The sequence below is a fragment of the Canis aureus genome, chromosome 14 (assembly GCF_053574225.1).
Source record: "Canis aureus isolate CA01 chromosome 14, VMU_Caureus_v.1.0, whole genome shotgun sequence".
In the NCBI taxonomy this organism is placed as follows: domain Eukaryota; kingdom Metazoa; phylum Chordata; class Mammalia; order Carnivora; family Canidae; genus Canis; species Canis aureus.
In genome coordinates, this window is record NC_135624.1 from 21,681,861 (window position 1) to 21,705,990 (window position 24,130).

Below are 24,130 nucleotides of genomic sequence, written 5' to 3' on the forward strand. Positions count from 1 at the left end.
CTGGGTTCTGTCAATCACTCTCATAAAAGTGAAGAGTCCCCTTCCGCTGGACTCCTAGGGACATTCAGGGTCTGAGTGTGCTTCTGCCCACCCTGCCCTGGACTCCCCAGCTTCAGCTAAAGAGTAAGCATGAACCTCTTGTAGAAATGTTCCTCTCCTGTAAACAAAAGCTCATGGTTATATGCATGTCTCAAACTAAGTGTACTTTCCACATAAAGAAAACACGCAAATATTTACATAATGCAACCATGTGCCCCACTCTAAATGACGTACAGAGATTTATTTTCACAATAACTCGATGTCATGGCTGTTATCATCCCATTTTTCAGATGAAAAAAATTGAGGCTTAGAGTTTACGTGACTTATTCAAGGTCACTCAGCTAAGAAGTAGCAAAATTTGGCTTTTTACCCAAATACTCCAGCTTCAGAGAATAAGCCTTTTCTACTCCACTATATTACCATGTGACAACTTGGTATTTTAAGAATCAACTTACATTTAGCATTATTGCTAAATTTGGACCGAATTCTTCCTAGAGTGCCAGGCACTAATGTAATGTCATCCACATTGGTCAGGTAATTGCTCAAGAACTCTGTTCTGTCACATGTGACATCCTCCATTCCTATGGGGAGAAAAAGAAGTGTTTTCAGGCAATTATAAACTTAAATTCCTAGCAGAAACACTAAAAATAACATCCAGGCATCTCCTTAATTCGTTTGTAACAACTTAACGCAAGGATCCCTCTCTTTTGATATGTCTTAACTTGACTTTAAATTTTGTAATGCTTCTTTATATCACTCTTCACCAGATTTTGATTTAGTCACATCATCTTGTAGTGCTAGAAGATTAAAAATGCATCATCTCAACAATCACTCAGCAAGAACAGCTAGACAAAAGAAGTATGATCATTTTTTAAGCTATTTACATAGTCATCATCAAAAGGTCTATTCTAAAAAAAAAAAAAAAAAGTCCTAGATTGCTTCAAACTCTTCCCAGCTGGGGGTGGTATAAATAACTGGAATATATAGTTCTGTGTCTCTTTTATAAAATGTCATTTTCCAATTCTCTCTCTCTAATATATCTCTTGACTTGAGCACATAATCACCAGTCCTCACTCTGTCTCCACTGGTGGCCTTGGATGTTACTGACAAAACAATACTGGCAACAAGAGATGAGAAAAAAAATGTCAGCCCCACTGACCACCCAAACTGAAAAACAAAATATTGCTGAAAACAAGTTGTAAACAATGTAATCAGTCAAAACTGAAGGCTAGCGACTAGAACACAAGAAGGGTCTAGGTAGGGAATTTTTTTAACCAGCAAGTATTCCTCCCCCATGTAAGGTTTGTTTCCTGCCCCCACCAGAAAAAAAAAAAAAGTCTTGGTCAATGTTTAAAATAAATAAGTAAAGAACAACCCAAACTGAAATCTCAGAACAATAAATTATGGTGGCTGGTCATTTTGGAATTTCTGAGACGACATGGAACTGTGAACCTTTCATAAACTGCCTTGCACAATCCCATATATAGATATTCTCCAAGATGGAGGAAATAAGGGATTCTGTAAAGGATGTCCTAAGGTTTTAGAACAAAGAAATATAACCCAGAGTGTTACAAACTTTATAAAATCCAAATCATTCCCTTCTGGGATTCCTAGATCAAGACACCCCACCTCTTATTCAATAGAAATTGAAATGAAGGAAGACAAGAACATATCCCAACATAGCACGAAGGGTATATAATTTGTCTTTTACCATTTAAACTGTCAGAAAGAAAAACTAAAACAATGAACAGCTACTACGCTTTAGCACACTGTTACCTCAGGAAGAGGAAGTCTCCAAATACATATTAGTGGAAGACTGGAAGGATCTTCAATTTGTTACATGTCTAAGAAGTCATTTCTGCCACCCCAGAGGTGAACCATCTCTCTTGCTCTCAAAGACCATATGTGAAATTCTTCTCAAGCATCATCACCTCTCATCCCCAGACTAGCTCTGTGTAGATGGTGTTAGTGTTCTCATTCTACATTTGAAGAGGTTGCGTCTCATTGCTCTTACGTGGCATAGTGCAATCTGAACTCCATTGAAATCCATTTTTACCCCAAATCCCAGACTCTGAAGCACTAGGGCATACTACTTTTTAAGAAAGGGATGCTATGGTTTCCCCAAACCAAAGCAATCTACTCATTTCAGAGGCCTGCACCTGGTAAGACAAGGTTTTCATCTATCTTTATAAGACCTTTATAATGCTCCAGCATATGACTCATTGGGACCCATCCACTTCTTAGACATCAGGCTCCAGCCTGTGACCCAATACTCCTGACACCTCCAGGCAACTTAAATTGAATCAGCCGTGTCACATGCTCCAGATTCTCTGCCTTATCTGTAGCTCTCCACCAAGTCAAACTCACAGGGCATGATTTTGCAGAGTCACATTTAGCCCCTAACAAAGAGTAAGTCCCACAAAAAAAAATTTTTTTTAATTTCTCCTAGATTTTCTAGAACATTCTGGAAAGAAAACTAGAGGCCCAAAGCAGACCTTAGACTAGGGAGACTTGCCTGCCCTTCTTAACAGAACTACCAAAGAGTCTCCCAATTTTTTTCTCCCAAACTCTCTCTTTGAAGGGAGCAGTCCCACACTCCAGGGTAACTCCTTCAATTTGATAGTTCTGGAATACAGGAGGCACTCTCTAGATTACAGGATGCACAGCTAGGAAATAAGAATGCTTTCTTAGGACTCCCTTCAAGCTCTATAATATCTTATGTTTATGATGTTCAAAAAAGTAGTCATGAATTTTTTGTACCTTATATAGTGATTTAGGAAAGCTCTGCTTCTTCCTCTCTCTAACAGTTTCTGTAACTGAAGCAGGGTCCTCTGCTTTGGGTCTTAAATTCTCTCAGTGAATACAAGGTTATCATTTTACTTATACACCTCTTCTTTGATAAGAATCCTATGTCTCTTCCTCTTATCATACTTAGATTTATTTTTTTTTTAGCCAACATAAATTCTGTAGGCTCCTTTTGGGGATGAGGTAGTAGGACCTAATATGTCACATTCATAAAGGAAGAGATTAATACCACAAGCAAATTGTCTGCCACACTTTAGTAAGACACAGAACTTTGCAGAAAGATTTTCTTTCCTGCAAAGAAAAGGAAGACACAGGAAGTCCCTGGTTTTGATCAGAATGATCCAGAGTCATCTCAGGTCATCTCATACTTAGGAGTCATGGCCTGATTTCTTTTCCTACCCTGAAGAAAGAGGGAAGGAGGTGAAGAATACAATCTGGGATTCTGAGGGCAAGGGCTCCTCCCCTCAACACCATCAGAAACATGATCTATGTAGCTGTCCTATTAGCAAAGAGAAAACAAAGCTTTACCATGGTCTCCAACAAAGATGACATTGACACAGCGATGCAGCTTCAGTTGCTTCAGTCCATCCATTAATTGCCCCACTGTTTTGTCAATTTCCCTCAGAGGATTTGTCATCTGGAAAAAGGAACAAATTAGTCCCTGCAAGCTGATTTTTTTCCTTTCAGTTTCTCATAGGTCTTCTACCCCTAGAACATTCTGGAAAGAAAACTTCAGGCCCAGAGGCAGAGCTTTGTCTAGGGAGATTTGCCCGCCACTCTTAATGGAAGTCTGTTCTGAGCACTTTAATTTGTATTATTTCAGAAATATAAAAGCCTCTCCTCATCCAATTCCTTTCAAAATTCTCTGATATAAAAATATCAGAAACATTAAGGGCAATTTTTTTCTTTCTTTCTTTTTTAGAGATAAAATGACCTTTCTAAAATGTAACAATGCTATTCAAATTTCAAATCCAAGAACTTCGAGAGTGAGCAGAAAGTCAGATGGATAGTTTAAGCCTCTTGTTCGCTAGGTGAAATCACATCAGGTTTTGAACCATGGCGAGAAGATGGAGGCTAAGTGAATCAAGAGAAGTTCTGACGTAAAATGATACCCTTCCACTGGATGCTAAATGAGAACATCATTAATACAATGGAATCCATCTAATGTTTCAAAGAACTTAACTGTCAATGTCTGAGAACAATAGATTCTTGATAGAAGAACCTCTTCAAAGAAACAAGCTACTGCTTCTCAGTTTAGTCCCCTTCAAGCTGATTTTGAGTTAAAAAAAAAAAAAAAAAGAATCTGCAAGAGTCCTACCTTCACAAGAAGTGAAACACTGAACTTGTTCTAGATTTCTTATTCAGCCTAAGCAAACACAAAAGCTCAGTTCTCTGAAGAACATTTCCAAAGCCTAAGAAACATACTCCATCTCTCACGTTCTTGCTTCCAGTGGAATCCTCTAACAACATGAATGCTCCCACACACTAGAGGCTTCCTCTCTCACTGTCATCTCTATGCAACGGAAAGTTTTCCAAGAAATGTCTCATCAGGCAAACACTTGACAGTACCGCGGATTAATTTTACGACTTCGCTGCAACCACACACATACGTCCAAGATGACTGGTGAGAACAAAAGGATCTGCATATCATTTTTTTATTTCAGACATATAATATTATCTTCCAAAGGCATCTTCTCAGATGACTCAAAACCTTTTCTCATATCATGTCCTCAGTAAAATCAGGTGTAAACTTGTTTTTCTCCATGACAGGAGTTAGTATTTCAAACTCTGTCCCAAGGAGTAAGTCACAAGTGGAAGTCTCAGAATGATATGTGCAAGCATCACCTGAAGGGCTAACACATTGGGATTAGCAGTGGGATTAAATGGTATTTGCTTCTGAGTAAAGCATGCTCTCCTCTGAGATGTATTCTTTGACAAAAACAAAAACAAAAACAGAAACAAAAACAGAAACAAAAACAAATTAACAATATACATCAATCCTTAGCAATGACTTATTTTCGTCAGACCACTCAGGTGAAATCCAGGACCTCCTTCTCGGTGATTAGTTCACTCATAAGCAAGATAATGTCCCAAAGGTATCTGAAGGTTTCAAGAGAAGTGACAAGCTACAACCTGTTCTGAATGTAACAAAAAGAGAAGACACCACTCGTGTCACTATGAGAAAATACGCACAACTCCAACTACCCATTGTTTCCTCTTTCTGTCTCAGCTATTCCTTTGTCTATAACCTAAAACCTTTCCTGAACTCTGAAGGTACAGACCACTAATCTAAGCCAATTTTCAATTGAATTCTACTTTATATTATCTTTGAGGAATCTCCTCGCTGCTTTGCTGGATTGTTCTCAAGAACCAAGGTGACAAACCATTGTAACAGATTCCATGAATAAGGGCAAGCAAATCCACCAGCCTTCCTAACATTCACTCAAGCCTGAATATTAAAACTAGTTTTAGGGCAACTAACTCTAAAGAAAGTGGAAGGTTCATTTTTCCTGTCTTGCTGAAAGTTCAGGTGGTCTTCACATTAATGTCAACCTCTGAAGTACTAGTTCTTTAGATCCTTCTGGACTCAAAGCCAAGGATGACACAACCAGAGTTTTTCTGAAACTAATTCAGCTGATTTCAAACCAAGGCACTGGAGGAAACCTTCAACTGAGACCTGCCCGCCACAAAGCTTTGGAACAATAGATAAACTTACTTTGTCCTGACGAGTTTCCGCAGCATAATGATCCATCCTATGTAATTTTCTTCTTCTTTTCTTTGGAGGAGCAACTGGTCTTTCCTGTCTCCTCTTAGGGGTAACCTTCCTCTTAGGTCTCTTAGCCGGAGTAAGAGGTGAGCCATAACTACTCTCCTGTACTGGCGGATAGAGATGTCTGGACTCAGAAGTCGTCTGGCCCTCTGGGTCAGATCATAAAGCTCACGCTTTGCCAGTGGGGCTCAGCAGAGCCTTAGTTAGAAAAACTAAGGCTCCTTACACGAGAAAAAGTTGGTATAAGGAATGATTCAGGGAACTCTATAGAGAGAAGCCTCCTAAATCCATCTTGATGCTGCCGTCACAGCTTCTTCACTGAGAGCAAGAATAGAGTTTAAGAGAATCTAGTCATGTGGTTTTCTCTTGGGCTGAGGAGCCTACTCGTGGTCACATCTGAAGGTGACATGCAGTTCTGCATTCCATAACTCCTGCATTAGGGAGAGACTGGTCTTTAGTTATGAAAAGCTCTCCATTTTTAAAGTACTAGAAGAAAACCAAATAGGACACTAGCCATTTGGTCATTTCAAAGTGACAATGGGATTCATGTAGGTGGCTCCAATTCAGAATCTGACAGATATTTGTTCACACCACCACTATATATATGTCATAGCAAGTGTCACCCTCATTGGTGAGGATTGGGGAAAAAGATGTAAACCAAGGATGGAGTGAAACATAAATAATAAACAATCCTCCTTGGCCATGAATGTGTCCTTACACAAATCAGGACTTTCAGTAGGAGAGAGAACTTTTCACTGATAATTTAGGTTTTCAGTACAGAGGAACCCTAAGCCAAGAGATAACCATAAACAAAACTGTCTTTTAAAAAATTATATTGTGGGACACCCGGGTGGCTCAGTGGTTGGGCATCTCTCTTTGGCTCAAGTCGTGATCCTGGGGTCTTGGGATCAAGTCCCTCACTGGGCTCCCCACAGGGAGCCTGCTTCTTCCTCTGCCTATGTCTCTGCCTCTCTCTGCATGTCTCTCATGAATAAATAAATAAAATCTTTAAAATAAATGAATAAAAATAAAAAATTTATCTTGTAAAATTAGGTTAAGTGCAAAAAGTCATCAATATCACTTCATCTTGGTATACATATGAAGAAAGAGTCTACTTGCTAATACTCTTCCTCAGAAACCCCCTGCTTGGGGGTAATGAGTGGTGGACTATGCATCCTGTTTTGAAAATCTACAGAGTGGCAAAGGCTGACACAGAAGTCGAATAAGGAAGATAACCTTTCGGGACTTCCCAACACTAGAGAACAACGGGCGCCTGATTTGCTGATGGTGCAAAGGTGAATTCAAGCAGCAAGCCCTGATATCTCCCTAGCTGAGTCTCTCTCGGCGGGACTGCTCCAAGAATCATTCAGATGCAGGAAGGGGCGGGAGGAGGAACAGTGTTAGTGTATCCAAGAGGAGGCCATCTGCCATGCCATGTCACCGTTTCCAGAGCAAGCGACTGCAAAGGCACTTCCATTTCTACCTCATCCTCTCTCTCCGGCAGAGCGATGGAAAGACACAGCCCCCAAGGACTTTGGTTTTGGTTTTTAAATGCATCTAGTTTCAGGCAGTTCTTCATGAGAAGAGAAGTAGGAGAAAAAGAGGGTTTCCCAGGTCATGGTCACTGAACACATTTCAGCTAGCACTCGTCTGCCCATCAGACACTCGGCCATTTGCAAGAGACCTCAACATTCAGAAGACTCCACAAGCGAGCCCTTCTGGTTGCAGTGGGTTAGAGGAGCAGCAGGAGAAACAGAATTTAGTCAACATGAGTTCTCATCCAGGGATTACAACGCATGTAGTTCCTTCTTTGAATGTTAGAGGTAAACGAAAGCTAAGTTTTCACGGACCAGCCATACTTTAGTCTGACTTTAGAAGATTTAGCCTGAGGTTATTAGGAGGATGGGAGGTAGAGGGGCAAATTTCCCTGCTTTTCAGAAGGATACTTTGCCATCTGAAGATAGTAACTAGCCAGCCAAAGCTCTGCCTCTAGGCCTGGAACAGCAGCCCAACGAGGAGTCACAGAGTAAGCATAGAAGGTCAAAGAGAAAAAGATTGTGCCAATAATCAAAAGCAAGCATGTTTCTGAACATTCACCATTACACTATGAAACCAGGAGCAATACACCATTTCTTGAAGCTTTTAGCCCAATGTTTGGTCATCTCATTTAATAGCCTTTGAGAATTATCCTGAAAAAAGTATACTCAGATATTAAGCAAATAAGGCACAGATTTCAACTGTGTTGTAGCACATAACATTCTGCTGAACTAAATTTTTTCAATTAAACTTCAAATGCAAGGTATTTTCTCATTAGATGTAAATGATGACATGTTACTGATTTTATAAATAATATTTCAGCTTGTAAAGTCTTTATACACATACCACATGTATATAATTGATATAAACCAATTAGTCTACTACAGAAGAGAGGTTTTGCTGGCTTGTTTTGGTTTCATGTTTTTAAAGTATAAACAGTTTTGCTTTTTGTTCAGAAAAACAAAAATACCTAGAACCAAACGAAAAACAGTTGAAATTTGAAAATGTTCCTTGCCTTACCAGAAGAAAGTGGCCAGGCTGTCAGGTTATCATAACTGAACACACATTCCAAGATATCTAATTAAGAGTGTTTACCAGGGGATCCCTGGGTGGCTCAGCGGTTTAGCGCCTGCCTTTGGCCCGGGGTGTGATCCTGGAGTCCCAGGATCAAGTCCCATGTCAGGCTCCCAGCATGGAGCCTGCTTCTCCCTCCTCCTGTGTCTCTCTGCCTCTCTCTTTCTCTCTCTGTCTATCATAAATAAATAAATAAATAAATAAATAAATAAATAAATAAATCTTCAAAAAAAAAAAAAGAGTGTTTACCAGTGGATACATGAAAATATCCCAGTTTATGAGAAATATTAATACTAGAAAGAACATAGCATGAATACTTCCAAGTCTTAATTCAAAAAATTTTAGAGGACAAAAATCTCTGTATATTTCTAAGCAACTCTGGGCACAGCACCATCATTACAACAAATTAAAGCATCCTATATTATGTTCCATTTATCACTGCTCAGACATTTAAAAAATTTTTCAATCTATTTCTTGATTAAAACACACACACATACACTTTCAAGTATGTAATTACAACTGAAATACACGTACTAGAAATCCAGAGATGCTCGTGGATAAAGAATGCTTATTGCTGAGCTGTATAAATCTTAAAGCACTAAGGATCACCAGAGTTCCACCTCATTTATATGCTAAAAAGCCAATTTTTGACATAAAGAAAAATCTTCTGTCTGAATTGAACATAGTTATTTACCTAATCACTCTGCTTATCTCCTGGAGGTTTAAAGGGTTCCATGGGAAGAACCCTGGTCCAGGAGCTCTGAGATTCTGCTTTTAAGTCCACTTACCCACCAGGTGACTTGAGAAGCCCACACCTCCTTAAGCACCAGCCTCCTGCTTTTAAAAGAATGGCTATACCAACCTCTGGCTCTCCTATACCATAGGGTCTTTTAGGGGATATTATTATCCAAGCAAAGTTCAACTTTTAAGAAAGGCACATGGAACTGCTTAGGATTTTTTTTTTTAACATTTTAATAAAATGTGGTTCCTTTTGTTCACTTTAGATTAATCTCAAAGAAAGTCATCCTAAAGATAAAACAGCCATGCTTGCTCTGGCAAGAGTAAGATTTGTGTTTCATGCAGATGTTTATCTCATTTTATCATTTGTGTTTCATAATCATGCGACACTCGTTAAACATCAAAGGGATAGGAAAAAAGAGCATCAGACTTATATAACTTCAATGATTTAAGGCAAACTAACAATGGTTTCACACAGCCATTAGTTTCCAGTGTTTAAAAAAAATCACCGCAGAATTGATGTTAAAACATTCAAAAATAGTTAGGTATTTTTGGTACATTTTGCATTTACAGCCTTTGGTTAGATATGTTGCATTTTGCTCAAAAATATTTAAACCAAGACACATTTCTCTGTATCTCCTACTCAATCTTATGCTGAACACCGTGAACTTAATCATCACCAACAGTGCTGTCATAGGCTATTAGAGATTGGGAACCAGTTTCCATCAGCAGAGTTTTTGAAACGATTTCTCATCCCAAATCAAGTTTCAGTGTGTTGATGTAGACCTCATCACACTAGTTAGAATGAGAGGTGGAAATCATTTTAGATTGGCAAATTCAATCGGTTTTAAAATGGTCTATGCTGCAACACTGGGAAGATTTCCATCTCCAGATGAATGAGGGACATGATAAAACACAACTGTCTTTTTCCCACTTCTGAATTTGACATTATACTAGATATCGTCTAACAGATTGTTTTCAACTAAGATTCCTGCTGTTTGATAGCAATACATTGCTCTGCTAAATAGAATCATCCAGTAGTACATTTTCTCTTAATTAAGAATTAATTTCATTTTGGAGAGTGATGGATATGTCCACAATCTTGAGTGTGGTAATGGTTTCACAGGTATGTACCTATGTCAAAATGTATCAAATAAAAAAATGTCCAGTACTACATAACATATGCCAGGTTGATTGATTGTACCTGCTAAGGCTATTAGAGCTATTAAGCTGACCTACGGTCTCTGAATTGCATAATCATTTTAAGGGAGCTGAAATTCAGTTGGAGCGTTTTGTATTGCCCATTTCATCTCCAGATGCCTTTCTACTTCCTGATCCTGATGCTAATCCTTCCTAATCACCTGAACACCAAGTTTAGGATATGTTTGAATAGAAAATCAATCTGAAATGAAATTCCTGTAAGAGAAACTGGTATGTTTAAGGTTTTTTTTTTTTTTTAATGTTTTTAGTTTTGTAGTTCTTTGACTAGGTATAAACCTTGCAGATAGACATACCCAAGAGACTTTGTACAAATCCTGAAATAAAGTCAACAGCCCAGGGGCACAGGCTCTCCTCAGGCAGATGATAAGCTACTAACCTCAGGGCCAAAGGGGCCATATTTGTGTCCAGAGAAATCGGGTTGTTCGGAATAGAAGGCATAGACTGAAGGCCTACGGGAAAATTAGAAGATTCAGATTCTCCACCAAACCACATACAACAAAGAATATTAAGCATCCCTACATGTCAAAAAAAAAATCCTCTCAAATTGAGTTAATTAATCTCCCAACCACTGTTAGTCTTAACATGGAAAATATCTCTTTCTCATTTCTCTTTGAGGGGGGTGGTGCTTAAGATTCTATTTTTTCCACATCCACCAGCCCCTACACCACCCGCACAGTGGTAACTGCCTGGTACCACCTTCAGGGATCAAATGTCACAAAGGATTATCTGAACACATACCCAGGTCTTTGAGCCTCAAGATAATATTGCCCAGTGAAAAGTCACATGAACCATGCACTCTGCAGCCTGAAAGTTGGTCCTAATGCTTCCCCAGTTCTTGGGATGCTGCTGGTTCATTTATCAAAGTCAGAAACTCCCTCAAGCTCAGCTGCAGTGGCCAGGATGAACAGCTAAGCTCATTTAACCCCTCTCATGAAATGGTCCCCAATACCCTAAGTCAGTCACGCTTAAGGCTGAGAACCACAAAACTTAGTAATCCCAAACCTTGACTATGCCCAACTAGTTTTTACCCAGTTCTACCCCAGGATGGAAAGGTCCTGAAGAGAGAGAAGGTCAGGGGAATGGAAACAAATACCTTTCATCGTCTGGCAGGGTGAGCCATTGCAGGATGGTTAATATTCTCCTCTCATGAGGGATGACCCTGTGAGTCAATAACGAGCAGAGCATGATGTTAAGTTGCATCGTCAAACTCCAGCCCAATGAGTGCTTGTTCTGGTACCCAGGCCAAGGGCTCTCTATGTACCACCATGTGTTTTCACTTCGTTGTCATAAAAGGCCCACTTTCGAATTAGTGTTTAAACTTCCACTCCATTTGCAACATATTGTATTGCTCAACCTCTGCCATAGAAGATGAGGCTGGAAACTCTGATTCACAGTAAAATGAGGAACCTGCCCTGTTGATCACAGCCTCTGCTACAGGCAGTAAGGACCCTGGGCTCAGAAGCATTGCCATTTAGCAAGTAAAGCCATTAGCTGTGGCCACAGAGGGACCAGGACTTATATCCCCCAATCACATCTTGCTGGTGGTGTGACCTCTTTTGATCTCTATGCCACTTTGACCTCTCTGGGCCTCAGCTTAAGTATCCATAAAAGAAAGATCATAGCAAAACACGTCGCACACAGCCTGGTTATAAGGATAAAATGAGACAAGGGAGAGGCACCTGGGTGGCTCAGTCGGTTAAGTGTCTGCCTTCAGTTCAGGTCCTGGTCCCAGGGTCCTGGGATCGAGTCCTACCTCAAAAGGGAGTCTGCTTCTCCCTCTCCCTCTGCTCCTCCTCCCTTTCACTTGCTTTCTCTCAAATAAGTAAATAAAGTCTTTAAAGAAAAATGAGAGCAGGGCAGCCTAGGTGGCTCAGCAGTTTAGCGCGGCCTTCAGCCCCGGGCGAGATCCTGGAGACCCGAGGATCAAGTCCGACATCGGGTTCCCAGCATGGAGCCTGCTTCTCCCTCTGCCTATGTTTCTGCCTCTCTCTCCTTGTGTGTTCTCATGAATAAATAAATAAAATCTTTTAAAAAGAAATGAGACAAGACAAGCAAAGGGCACATACAGTACCTAGCACATAGTATGATCCCAAAATCCTTTATTTTTATTAATGATCATAATGAGCTATCATTCTATCTCTAACGACCTATAGGCTTTAGAAACATTATTTAATCTGAAACTTTAGATTCTTCATCTATAAAAAAGGGGTTTGGAAAGGTAGTCTTGAAATTCTCTTCTAGCTCTATAAAAATCTATCAAGAATAGGCACATATAATTATGAGACTGACAAAAAGGGTATAATCTTCATCCACAATGACTTTTGTGTTTAAGTCTCATTCCTCTGTTGAAATATAATTACCCGAAATCTGGCACTCTCTTTAAGAGCTCTCAGCTAACATGATAGTACTGTATCCTGGGCTGAGTTTCATTAAAGGCTCCCAAGCAGAGCAATGTTTTTATTTATGGGGAAATTCGCTTATTCTTTCCTAACAAGGAGTACAACATGCTTTTCTGCTCCCCCATCCAAGATTGGGCATTAGAGCTTGTTTATGATGAACTCAACCTAAGCCCAAGTTTAATTGTGGCTAGCAAAAATTATTGTGGCCAAGAGTGAAGCCTAGTATAAATTACGTTCCCTGAGTGATAATGATGTGTGGATATAGGTTCATCAGTTGTAACACACACGCCACTCTGGTGGGGCACACTGGTAATGGGGAAGTTGTGCATGTGGGGGGGGGCAAAGGGCATTTGCGAAGTCTCTGTACCCTCTGCTCCATTTGCTGTGAGCCTAAAACTGCTCTAAAAATAAATAAACTCTATTAAAATCTTACTATGGAGTGTTGGTGAGCCAAAGTTTTACTCTTGGTGGATGTGAACAAGAGCAAGCTAGGAAAAAGATACATCTTCAGAGCTGTGGGAGAAGCCGAGATTTGGCAGGAGTTCCAATCAAGGACTCTTTCCCCATGCCCACCCCCACCCATCCCCATCAACTCTCAGAGATTGGAAATTGCTCATTCCTCTGACCCTCTCTCAGTCTAGAACTGTCCCACCAGCCCAGAAAATCATATTTACCATAAAATGAGTCCTAATTTAAACAAAGTCCAATGCTCTTGAATAAATGGGACCCTGTTTATTATATTCTATAATTGAATTAGAAATAGGATAGCATGCCCTGCCCCCACCCCCGGCCCCGCCTGTGCTCTCCTAGCTCAAATACATAAATGAATATTTAAAAGGAAAAAAAAGAAAAAAAAAAAAAGAAATAGGATAGCATGGGCAGCCCCGGTGGCCCAGCGGTTTAGTGCTGCCTTCAGCCCTGGGTGTGACCCTGGAGACCCGGGATCGAGTCTCATGTCGGGCTCCCTGCATGGAGCCTGCTTCTCCCTCTGCCTGTGTCTCTGCCTCTCCCTCTCTCTCTGTGTCTGTCATGAATAAATAAATAAAATCTTTAAAAAAAAAAAATAATAATAGGCATAGCAAAGCCAAGCTAATCACGTCAGGTATTTAATTCATCGGTCTCAGAAATCCCCCTTTATCTGAACAAAATAATTACATGTTTCAAATTCTTTCCTAACTTAGAAAAAAGCAAATGCTGTAGCCTTTCCATCTTACCTGACTTCCCTACCTACCTACAAGCAGCTTTATTTTATGTAATTGGTGTTAGGTCACAAAAGAGGACTCTGATGGACTTACTTGATGCTAATGGAAAAATACAAGCCAATAGAATTTGTGTCCAGCTCAGAACACGCACCCTCTAACACCTCCGTTGGATGCGGTGCTTGACCAGTAGTGGGCAGGGAGTGAAAGCATCCGCTCGGAGGCCACAATGCCTTGGTTTGAATCCAGACTCCAACGTGTGTTGGCGATGAGACTTTGGCAAGTTACTTAACCTTTCCATACCTCTATAAAATGAGGATAATAGTTCCTATGTCATAGGTTTGTTGTGAGGATTAAAAGAGATAATACATGTAAAACACTTAGAATAGTGCATGGCACATCGAGTTTAGAAAAATGTTAGCTTTTACTATTATGTACTAGATTCTTAGGGTCCAGAGAGATGACACACTGATTCATGATATATTTGTTAAGTATATTACATTAAAGGCTTTTGTGTGAATGTAAACAAAGATAAAAAATACTTCTACTAAAAAAGACCATTATAGAGGAGTCACCATTCTCTGCTTAGAAAGATAAGCAGGTGATTATCATTTTCTGGGTAGGGGCTGAGTGTGTGTGTGAGTGTGTGTGTTTGTGTGTGTGTGTGTGTGTGTGTGTGTGTGTGTGTGTGTGAAAAGAGCCAGAGATGAGAACTGTAGATCCCTAAGTATCCATCCAAAGTGTGACACTGGGCACAACACTTTACCTCTCTCAGCCATGGTATTCTAATCTTGCCAATGAGGAGTCGGACAAAGTAGTCTCTACCTTTCCTAGGAGTTCTAGATTATCTTTACAAAATTGCCCCAGGAACCAAAACAACATGGCCCCTAGCCATTAGTGTTTAAAATACAGTGCAGAGAGGCATCTGGGTGGCTCAATCCGTTAAGTGTCTGCCTTCAGCTCAGGTCATGATCCCAGAGTCCTGGGATTGAGCCCCATGTCGGGTTCCCTGCTCAATAGGGAGTCTGCTTCTTCCTTGTACCTGCTCCTACTTGTGTACTCTCTCTCTCTCTCAAATAAATAAATAAAATCTTTAAAAAAAAAATACAGTGCCTAAATAAATAAATAAATAATACAGTGCAGAGACTGCATAACCACAAATGGCAAAGGAAGACTGTGTGTCGGAACAGAAAAGGAAATGGAGCTCATGCTGCTGTCTTCACCATCACTGTTAGAGCACTTATCATGAAACATCAGATACGGTCAGAAAAAGAAAAAAGAAGGAGGAATGGAAAATGAGGGACTAGATGAAGTGTTTAGTGCTAAAGGGGAACAAATTACCTTAGGACACATATCGTCATTGTATGGTCAGTGTTGAAAGAGATGATATGAATTAGAAAACAAATACCATTTATCCATTATTCTCTATGTACTAAACACCCTACTTGGCACTTTATTTTATTTTATTGTTTTAAATATTTTATTTATTTATTCATGAGAAACACATGAGAGAGAGAGAGAGAGAGAGGCAGAGACACAGGCAGAGGGAGAAGCAGGCTCCATGCAGGGAGCCCGACGTGGGACTCGATCCTGAGTCTCCAGGATCAGGCCCTGGGCCAAAGGCAGCGCTAAACTGCTGAGCCACCGGGCTGCCCCCTACTTGGCACTTTAAATAAGTTACCCCATTCTACTTTCACAGCACCCTATGATAAAGATGCTATCATTGCCATTTAAAGATGAGGACATTAATTTGCTGAGAGATTAAATCACTTGTCCAGCATCAGCAATCGATTAAGTGGCAGAACTGGGATTAGAATCAATCAAAAACACTCATACATAAGGGGAATTACTGCCTTTGAACATGAATTGACACACACACAAAATGTAACAGAGCATCAGCTGAGGATTACTTTGGAATAAAATACTATCACTTAAAAAGCAAGAATAACTCTAGGTTGCAGTACAGAACCACATTAAAAAGATGGCCTTCAAAGTCTAAGCCCATGGTCTGAATCTGGTGTTAAATTTAAAAGTTTTCTGGATGTACCATGTGTAGATTCCCCTGACATATACTCCATTAAATAACTAAAAGTATGACCCTGGTTTGTTGTGTTTGTTTGCTTGTTTGTTCAGTTAAAAAAAGATTTTTTAAAAAAAGAAAGCAAAAAACTAAATCCAAGTCACCCCCAGAATAGAGATAAAAGAACAATAGCCCGAGAAGCCAAAGCAAAACTAAGGACATCTTTAGAGCACACAAAAGCCACCTTCTTATAAGTAGCTAGAAATGGGTGGAGAACATTGCCATTCAAAATCAGAACACTGGGCCTTTTCAATGAAGCTTTGCAGCAGTTTCGGGGGGTAAGGGTAGGGACTAAGTACTAATTATGTTGTTGGCTCGTCTCCATTCTGCCAAGCAAATATGTTGTGGAGCAGAAGAAATCCTTTCTGTAAGCATCTATGACAGTCAAGGGCTACAGAAATGTAACGCATCGGATTAAATTGGTAGATCAACATGTCATTTACATGTCATTTCTAACACCCCCACACTCATTTCTCAACTCAGAAAACCTCTTTACAAAAGAAATAGGTGGGAAAAGAGACTTTTAAAGAGTCACTGTCTTACCTTCAAATCACCAAACTCAGTTTCAACTTAGTCCTTCAAATCTGAAAAAGCTACTTTTATTCCTGAATTTGGAGAATATAGACAGTCCCATTCTGGATTAATTTGAACCTGTGACTGCTCTCAGCACACTACTATTATAGAATAGTCAGATTTTTGTTAAGGCATAAGAGGCAAATATGGAAACAGCTTTAGGTGGTTAAAAAAAAAAAAAAAGATGGAAAGAACATCTCAGTGGGAACAAAATCCCCATGAAAGTTGAAACAGATTCCTTTTCTTACTAAGGAGCCTTAAAAATAATCAACATGTTGACACTTTTATTAGGTAAGTTACATCTTAAGACTATTTTATGAACATTAACTACTAACCCCCCACTAGCTCTCTGGGGAAGAGAAGTAGTTCCATTTTTCTTATTAGGGAAATCCTAGAGTTCGGTGGAAAACAGAGTAGAAACAGAGGTTTCCCCTTGTCTCCTGGCTGGAATTTCCAATCTCTAGACCACTATACATCAACTGTGTGAGACCACACTAGACTTTCAATGTTGCAAACCAAAATAAATATAACATGTTATGATATATTTATAGAAAACAATAATGCAAACCACAGTAATAAATAGTTTAAGAGAAATATACACTCCCTAGATGGTAAGTTATCAAAACCTATAACAGGGACAGAAAAATCTTGAGAATGACAAGAAGAAAAAAAAAAAATCTTTACATTCTATTAAAAAAAAAAAGATGGGGGAAATAGACGGAAGACTTCTAAAATATACTGGGAAGATTATTTTCAATCAGAAAATATTCAAAAGCTCAAGCTCTTTTACATTTAACTGAAGTAAAATCAAACTGAATTCATGTTTCTTAAGCCGAATCATAACTGTAATTGCACAAACATTGACAAAATAAAGATAACTTACACCGACCAGAAGAATGTCCCAGCTTTCACCCCTTGCTTGGTGGCTGTAATCCATAGCTAATGAGGAAAATATAAGAGGCTTATAACATGTTCTGAGTTTCAGTCAAAGAAGAAAAAGTTGTTTTAAGTACATTAGATCAGATATCTTCTACTTTACCCACACCCCACCATAAATTTCACATTATTTGCAATCATTCTCTTTTCACATCTGGAAGTCAGAATCACTATTTCCATAAATGTCATTCAATACATTCTCTGTAAAAGCCTTCAAAAGCTCTGCAATGATTCTAGTGGCATTTTTAACTCTTATTTCATCTCAAAAGTTTCTTCCGTACCTGTCTTTTCTGATCATTGTTTTGAACATTTCACTTACATGATGGAATTCTGCTCATCAAAGGACCCAGGAGTGGACCATATGTTTCCTGTATTATTGAAAGCCTGCAGAGGAGAACCCCAATTTGGCACACAGATGCCAGAATCTTGGAACCTAACTTTGTCTTGTTTTGTTTTAAACGAGGTGAATGAAAAGAGCGAAAAAAGCTTTTTCTTTCTTTCTTTTTTTTATTCTGGACTTTCCATGTATCATTTATTTAGGCTTTCAATAAATGGAATTTTAGGAATAACTTCCTGGGATAAGTTAGGTGAACCAAGCATTTCATTGAGGCTTTTAAAATATTCTTTCCAGTGCATGCTGTTGGGAGGCAGAAGATACAGTGGTTAAGAACCTGAGCTCTCCAACCAGATAGCTGGATTTTAAGCCTTGCCTCTGTCACTAACTGTGAAGTCCTGCAGTCAATTACATAAGCTCTCTGGGCTTCAGTTTCCTTTAAAATGTAGATAAATATTACCTACCACATGGGATTATTCTAAGCTTTAATGAGTTAATACATTTAAAGTCCTTAAAGCAGTGTCTTAGCATTTGGTGAACACTGGATCAATTTTTAATCTTAATTATTATGCAATGGAAACAAATATAATCCAGTTATTCTAGGAACATTAAAAACAGCTTAGGATGGCCAGTGTCCCATTGAACATAAGTCTGTAAGAAGAACCTCCCCCCACTCCTTCAGAGGCAAACAGGAAGAAAAGAAGCTCGTTTGTTTTAAAACCCAAGCAAAAATGCTCTAGGAATAGCAGCCAGCCCCTTTTCTGGTTTCATTGTATCCAGACTTTCAGAGTCTGTTGGACTCCAGTGAAAATCTCTGTTTTTTGAGGCAAGGGGAAATTCAGAGGTGTGGGGCCTCCACGAGTTTGGCCACGTTTTCAGAAGGGTCTGGACACCTGGCCTGGGGAATTCTGCAGATTTCCAAGCCTCTGCGGAGGGACTGATGATCCCCAGCCTCGCAAAAGCACAGCTGCTGAAGCTGGCAAGTAAGGATGGGCAGGAGAGGACCGAGGGCCCTCTCAGATTGGAGGAGGTGAGAGCTGCCCTCCTCCCAGGGGAATGTGGTCATAGAGGGAAGGAGCGCAGATTGCTCTGAGCGCCCTTCCGGAGTCTGGTTAGGTGTATCCTTCTGTTTTAAAGACAAATTCTGGGCTGCGATGGGAGTCCCCAGGCCAACCAGGATTCAAAATATGTCTTTTTTTTTTCCCCCTTGGTGATCACATTTTTGAAAGGGTTGGAAAAAAATAAAAATGCCCTTTAGCTTCTGAATCTTTGAGTCATCTGCAAATCAATACATTTGGGGAGTAGAAGAATCCTTGGTCATTTCTTAATATCAACATTTACGCAAAATTACGCCCCTTTGAATTTTGAATGTCTTCTACCTTTGAAGATGCAATCATGCCAACTCTCCTCTATCACACGCACGATCAATTCTGTTTCAGCCAACGCTTAATGGAGGGCAACTAGTACAACACCATCTTCCCCAAGAGCATCAGGTACATCCCGCCTGGTTGACGGTTCCTCATCAGTTTCTGTGGTAGTCACAGATCCTTCCACATCTTCTAATGTCATATTTAAATGCCGATCATAAGCACACATAATCTGCCTTGAAGCTCCCTGTGGTCACTGATTTTCACACAAATTCACTCATCTAAGCTGAGCCTGATGAGACACAGGGGCCCTTCTAGAGTGCTGGTAGTGTGTTGCTTCTCAGCACAGTCTGCCAAGTTTCAAACCCAATGCCCTGTCTCGCCTCCACCAAGGGAACACGAGTCTCCACCCACCTCCCCCCTCTACCTACTGACACGCCAAAATGTGGCATCCCTGAAGTAGAAAGAAATCTGCTAGGCACCGTCTTGCCTTGTAGACTTTGCATTGGTCATTTGCAGCTGTGTGAAGCTGCAAGGGGAGGGTAGCCTTGGCCTGTAAGGAAAGGGCTTCCCCGCTTCCTTTCATTCTTTTCCCAGCACAGCTATCAAGAAGATGCGTGCAAACAAAGTGCTGGACATCCTGCAGATGCCTCAAAACCACATCAGATCCCAAAGAGATCAGTTTCTTATATATATTTTTTCTGAAGATATATTTATTTATTTATTGGGGGGAGGTGCAGAGGGAGAGAGAGAATCTCAAGAAGAGTCCCCACTGAAGGTGGAGCCAGAGGCAGGGCTAGATTCCAGGACCCTGAGATCATGACCTGAGCTGAAATCAAATCCCTTAACCAACTGAGCCACCCAGACACCCCAATCAGTTTTTTATACTAAGTGATCTAGTTCCATACTTATTTTAATTTCAGAGACTCATGCTTAGTATATTTATATACAAACAAATTCATATAAAATCCAGTGCCTTGGGCAGCCCAGGTGGCTCAGCGGTTTAGCGCCGCCTGCAGCCCAAGGCGTGATCCTGGAGACCTGGGATCGAGTCCCACGTCGAGCTCCCTGCATGGAGCCTGTGTCTCTGCCTCTGTCTCTCTGTCTCTCTCACGAATAAATAAATAAAATCTTTAAAAAAAAATCCAGTGCCTCGATATTTACAAGGAGATTATAGGAGGCAACATTTGGCAGTTATGAAATGTAAGATTAATCCGGGGTTTTCTAGAGGAAATTTTTTTAATGCAGTTTTGTCAAATGATGAGCCTGCACTTTCAAAAGTTATGTTGTGGAATTATGCTGACATCGGCATTATCTGGGCAACAGGAAGCCCTATGGGTAACTTTTAGCTCAGTAATGCTCACAGGAAAAGATCACCAGAAAGGGTCTTGGCAATGGAATAAGGAAAGGGGCAATGGGAGAGAGGGCAGCAGAAGTGAGTGTGCTAAAATTTTCCCAATGGTAAAGGATCATTTGCTCTTCATACTTTTCTGTACCTCCCCATATTTTTACAGTGATAATTAACATCCTTGGAATCAGAAAAAAAAAAAAAAAACCTAACTAATTATAAAGAGCAGCAAACCATGAAGACAATTACAAAGTAAAAAAAATATTTCTGGAGCACCTGGGTGGCTCAGTTTGTTAAGCGTCTGGCTCTTGATTTTGGCTCCAGTCATGACCTCAGGGTCCTGGGATGGAGCCTTGTGGCAGGCTGTAGGATCAGCGGGGAGTCTGCTTGAGGATTCTTTCTCCCTTTCCCTCTGCCCCTCTCCCCTTCCCCCTATTTTCTCTCTCTCTCTCTCTCAAATAAATAAATGAATCTTTTTTTTAAAGATTGTATTTATTTATTCATGAAAGAGACAGAGAAAGAGGCAGAGACATAGGCAGAGGGAGAAGCAGGCTCCATGCAGGGAGCCTGATTCAGAACTCGATCTCAGGACCCCGGGATCACGCCCTGAGCCAAAGGCAGATGCTCAACTGCTGAGCCACCCAGGCATCCCCATAAATTAATCTTTTTTAAAAAATTGTTGCTTCTCAAAAAAAAAAAAAGCAGCAAAAACACCCTCCTGCTTTTTGGTATAAGTCATGTTGACCATATTTTCTAAAACAACAGTGGGAACATGATCAGAGAAGTGCCAAAAGTAAACAAATGAGAGAATCTTTAAAATTAAAAAACATTTGAAAATCTCAAACAAAAGGATTCTAGCAGTAATGAAGCCATTCTATCAGGGTTTAGCAAATGGTAGGAGATTGAAGCATAACGTTCTTAAGTTAAATCAGATCACAAGTAGCTATAAAAGTTCCTTTGCAGATTATATGTATATATTATATTTCTCAACTCAGGAGTCAAATCTAGTAATTACAGAGAGAAAAAAGGCACTACAACAGTGGTCAAAAAAAAAAAAAAAAGAGCCTCTGGGGTTGTTAGAAAAAGAGAGAGAGAAGTTTCTAGTTCCTTGTTAATTCAGAGAAATGGGAATTAGTATTTCTCTGAATTTGAGTGTAATATAAATTTCCTCAGAGACTGGTAAAACAGTACAACAAAAATAACCTGACAAGACACTGGATTTGGCTTTCCCACTCTTAATGCCAATATTTCTCCATTGTTCTGCTTTATCTAGAGGCAGTTTTCAACATTTATGTCTTAGAGACTACATTTTGAGGAGGGAACAAGTGGGAAAAATATTGTATCTATTTGATATGTTATCAGGAATTTAAAAAAAAGCTTTCTCACTGGAATCAGGAGGATTTAAATGTGAAATTCAACACTTTCTCAAATTAAATAAAGTATGCTGCTGCGGGAGAAGGGGAGAAGTTTTGAAAAAGAAAAGAAGCAAAAAACATTTTTCAAAAACATGAACTACTGTTGTAATTTTTCTAGCAGTTCTTCGAAAGGAAATAATTCCTTTGAATTCAAAAGCTCAGAGCCAGGATAAATAGAATTCAGGGAGACCAGAGCAATGGGTGGGGCTGTAGCATTAGCTTCAGTAAATCACTTACTGAGATTCAAGAGTCAGAACAAACTAAGATATGAGAGTTGCAGCAAAAAACCGTGGACCGGTGTGGCTCTTAGCAGGTGGAAAGAACCTGAAGAAGGGAACTTATAAAATACAGGAAAGAAATACCAACAAACATACCTCAGATTCGGTGCAGAACATTTCAATCCAAGACACAGTGGTGAGACACCTGAACATGTCCCTGAGAAGAGCCTGAGAATAAAGAGATCCTACCCCCATGGGGCCCACACACTGATGCAGATATGTGAATGATTTCAAAAATATATGGTCAAATTTATGACAGAAATAATACGAAAACCCAAAGGAAGTTCTGTGAGCTTAGCCAGGGCAAAGGGAGCTTAGTGACTGCCTGGGGAACAGATAGTTCAGCTGAAATTTGAAAGATAAATAAAAGTCTAGCAGCAAAGCGGCCAGGTGAGCATTTATAGCACCCAAAGTGCAGAGCAGAATCCATCCTAAGCACATTAAGATACAGTAAAAAAGAGGGGAAAAAGCCATAGATTTATAGCAATCTATGGAAAAGAAACAACAGAATATATAGGATGTGAAATTTTCCTGAAAAGAAAGCAAAACGTCCTACTAGCAGGATAATAAAATAGACAGGAGGAGAGGTCAGCAATGACTTGCACTTTCCATCAAACCAATCCCTTTGGCCCACTAATTCACGCCTGTTCTAATGTCAATCTTCTTCTCTTTGCCATCTCTTTCTCAAACATACCATCGTTCTTACATCTTCACACTATAGTAATTCACGTGGATGGTCTCAGGACCCATTCATTGCATCACCACTACTGGTAGAAACCACTGCAGACCAAGCATCTTGAGCAGTGATAAGAATGCACCTGCCCCTCCTAGAAATGCCTTGCTCTGGCAGCTGTGGCTTTAGAGGTCTTGCATCACGGTGGGGTGTTGGACATCTTTCTTAATTCTCCACATTTCTTGGGGCCCCTGCAGTCTCATTCATTCTCCACTTCACTGAGTCCAGATTTAAACTGAACAGGGAATTTCCCACTGAGATATCTTACCATCAAAAATTGCAGATTATAGCAGGAGAGATTTTTCAAAGAAATAAAGACGCTTAAAGAACTTCAGTGAAAGAGTACGGAACATACTTTTATAATGAGAATAAAGTAAGTACAATTTTAAAACAACAATAACAAAAGGAATCCTATTAAAATTTGTATGAGAAATGCAGCATCATAAAGTGAATGACAACTTTTAATAGCACATTGTGAAGATTAACAAATTAAAAGTAGACTCGAGTTTGCTAAAATGGCTATATCCATGTTACAAAAAAAAAGACGAAATTAAATTATAGAAATTATTTTTGGAAGCCTACTGGTGAGATTCAAATTTTCAGATGGATGCTATATGAATGCCTCATTTCATCTGTTAAATTTTAAAGTAGGATTAGTGTTTTTATTTACCATTTAATTGGACTCCTTTTTTATTTAACCAAATATCTGTCATGGTTTCATCACTCAGTAAAAATAAGTTGAATTTGATTTAATTACCTAAGCTTTTATCAATATTTTCTCTACCTCAATTATTTTTTTCACTGGTGATTTTGTGAACTATATAAGCCTCTGAAAGGATGGGATAAATGCTTAAGAAATGTTTATTAAGGCTCATCTTTTCTTATAATATTTATAGTTTCTTCTTATTCTGTAGTTCCATATAGTAGCTGTCCATTTGTTCTTCAAATAGGCCAAATTTCAATAATAAATGTTTTTAAATTATAACTACTATGTTCCTTGAAATTCTTATGGTGTCTCTCTGTTCAAGAAGATAGAAATACAAGTCAGTTTCACTGTAAATCTTTGTCAACACTAGGAAAATACTAAAGTTGGTCAAATCTGTCAACTTTGAGAGTTTAGTCAGGAAACAGGCAAACAGAATTGAAAAAGACTTCACTCCATTGGGCAAGTTAACAGCATTCCCTCTGCTCTGTTTCTGCAGAAGTTAATGAATATGTAGACTCATCTTCTGAGTCATGCCAACCCAGAGGGAAATTAATGTCAACACTTGATGGAAGGTGATCC

At 39.5% G+C, this 24,130-nt stretch overlaps 1 protein-coding gene across 10 annotated transcripts in view; it reads right to left on the reverse strand.

Moving 5' to 3' along the window:
- ENPP2 (ectonucleotide pyrophosphatase/phosphodiesterase 2) overlaps positions 1-24,130 on the reverse strand; it is a 111,473-nt gene that overhangs the window by 34,580 nt on the left and 52,763 nt on the right. For all 10 annotated transcript variants that reach the window (XM_077847064.1, XM_077847063.1, XM_077847057.1 and 7 more), the window contains 5 exons: positions 17,318-17,373; positions 11,277-11,342; positions 10,560-10,632; positions 3,373-3,481; positions 495-620 (listed from right to left, as the gene is read on the reverse strand). In XM_077847064.1, the coding sequence (XP_077703190.1) occupies positions 495-620; positions 3,373-3,481; positions 10,560-10,632; positions 11,277-11,342; positions 17,318-17,373 (430 nt within the window). The remainder of the gene's footprint in view (positions 1-494; positions 621-3,372; positions 3,482-10,559; positions 10,633-11,276; positions 11,343-17,317; positions 17,374-24,130) is intronic.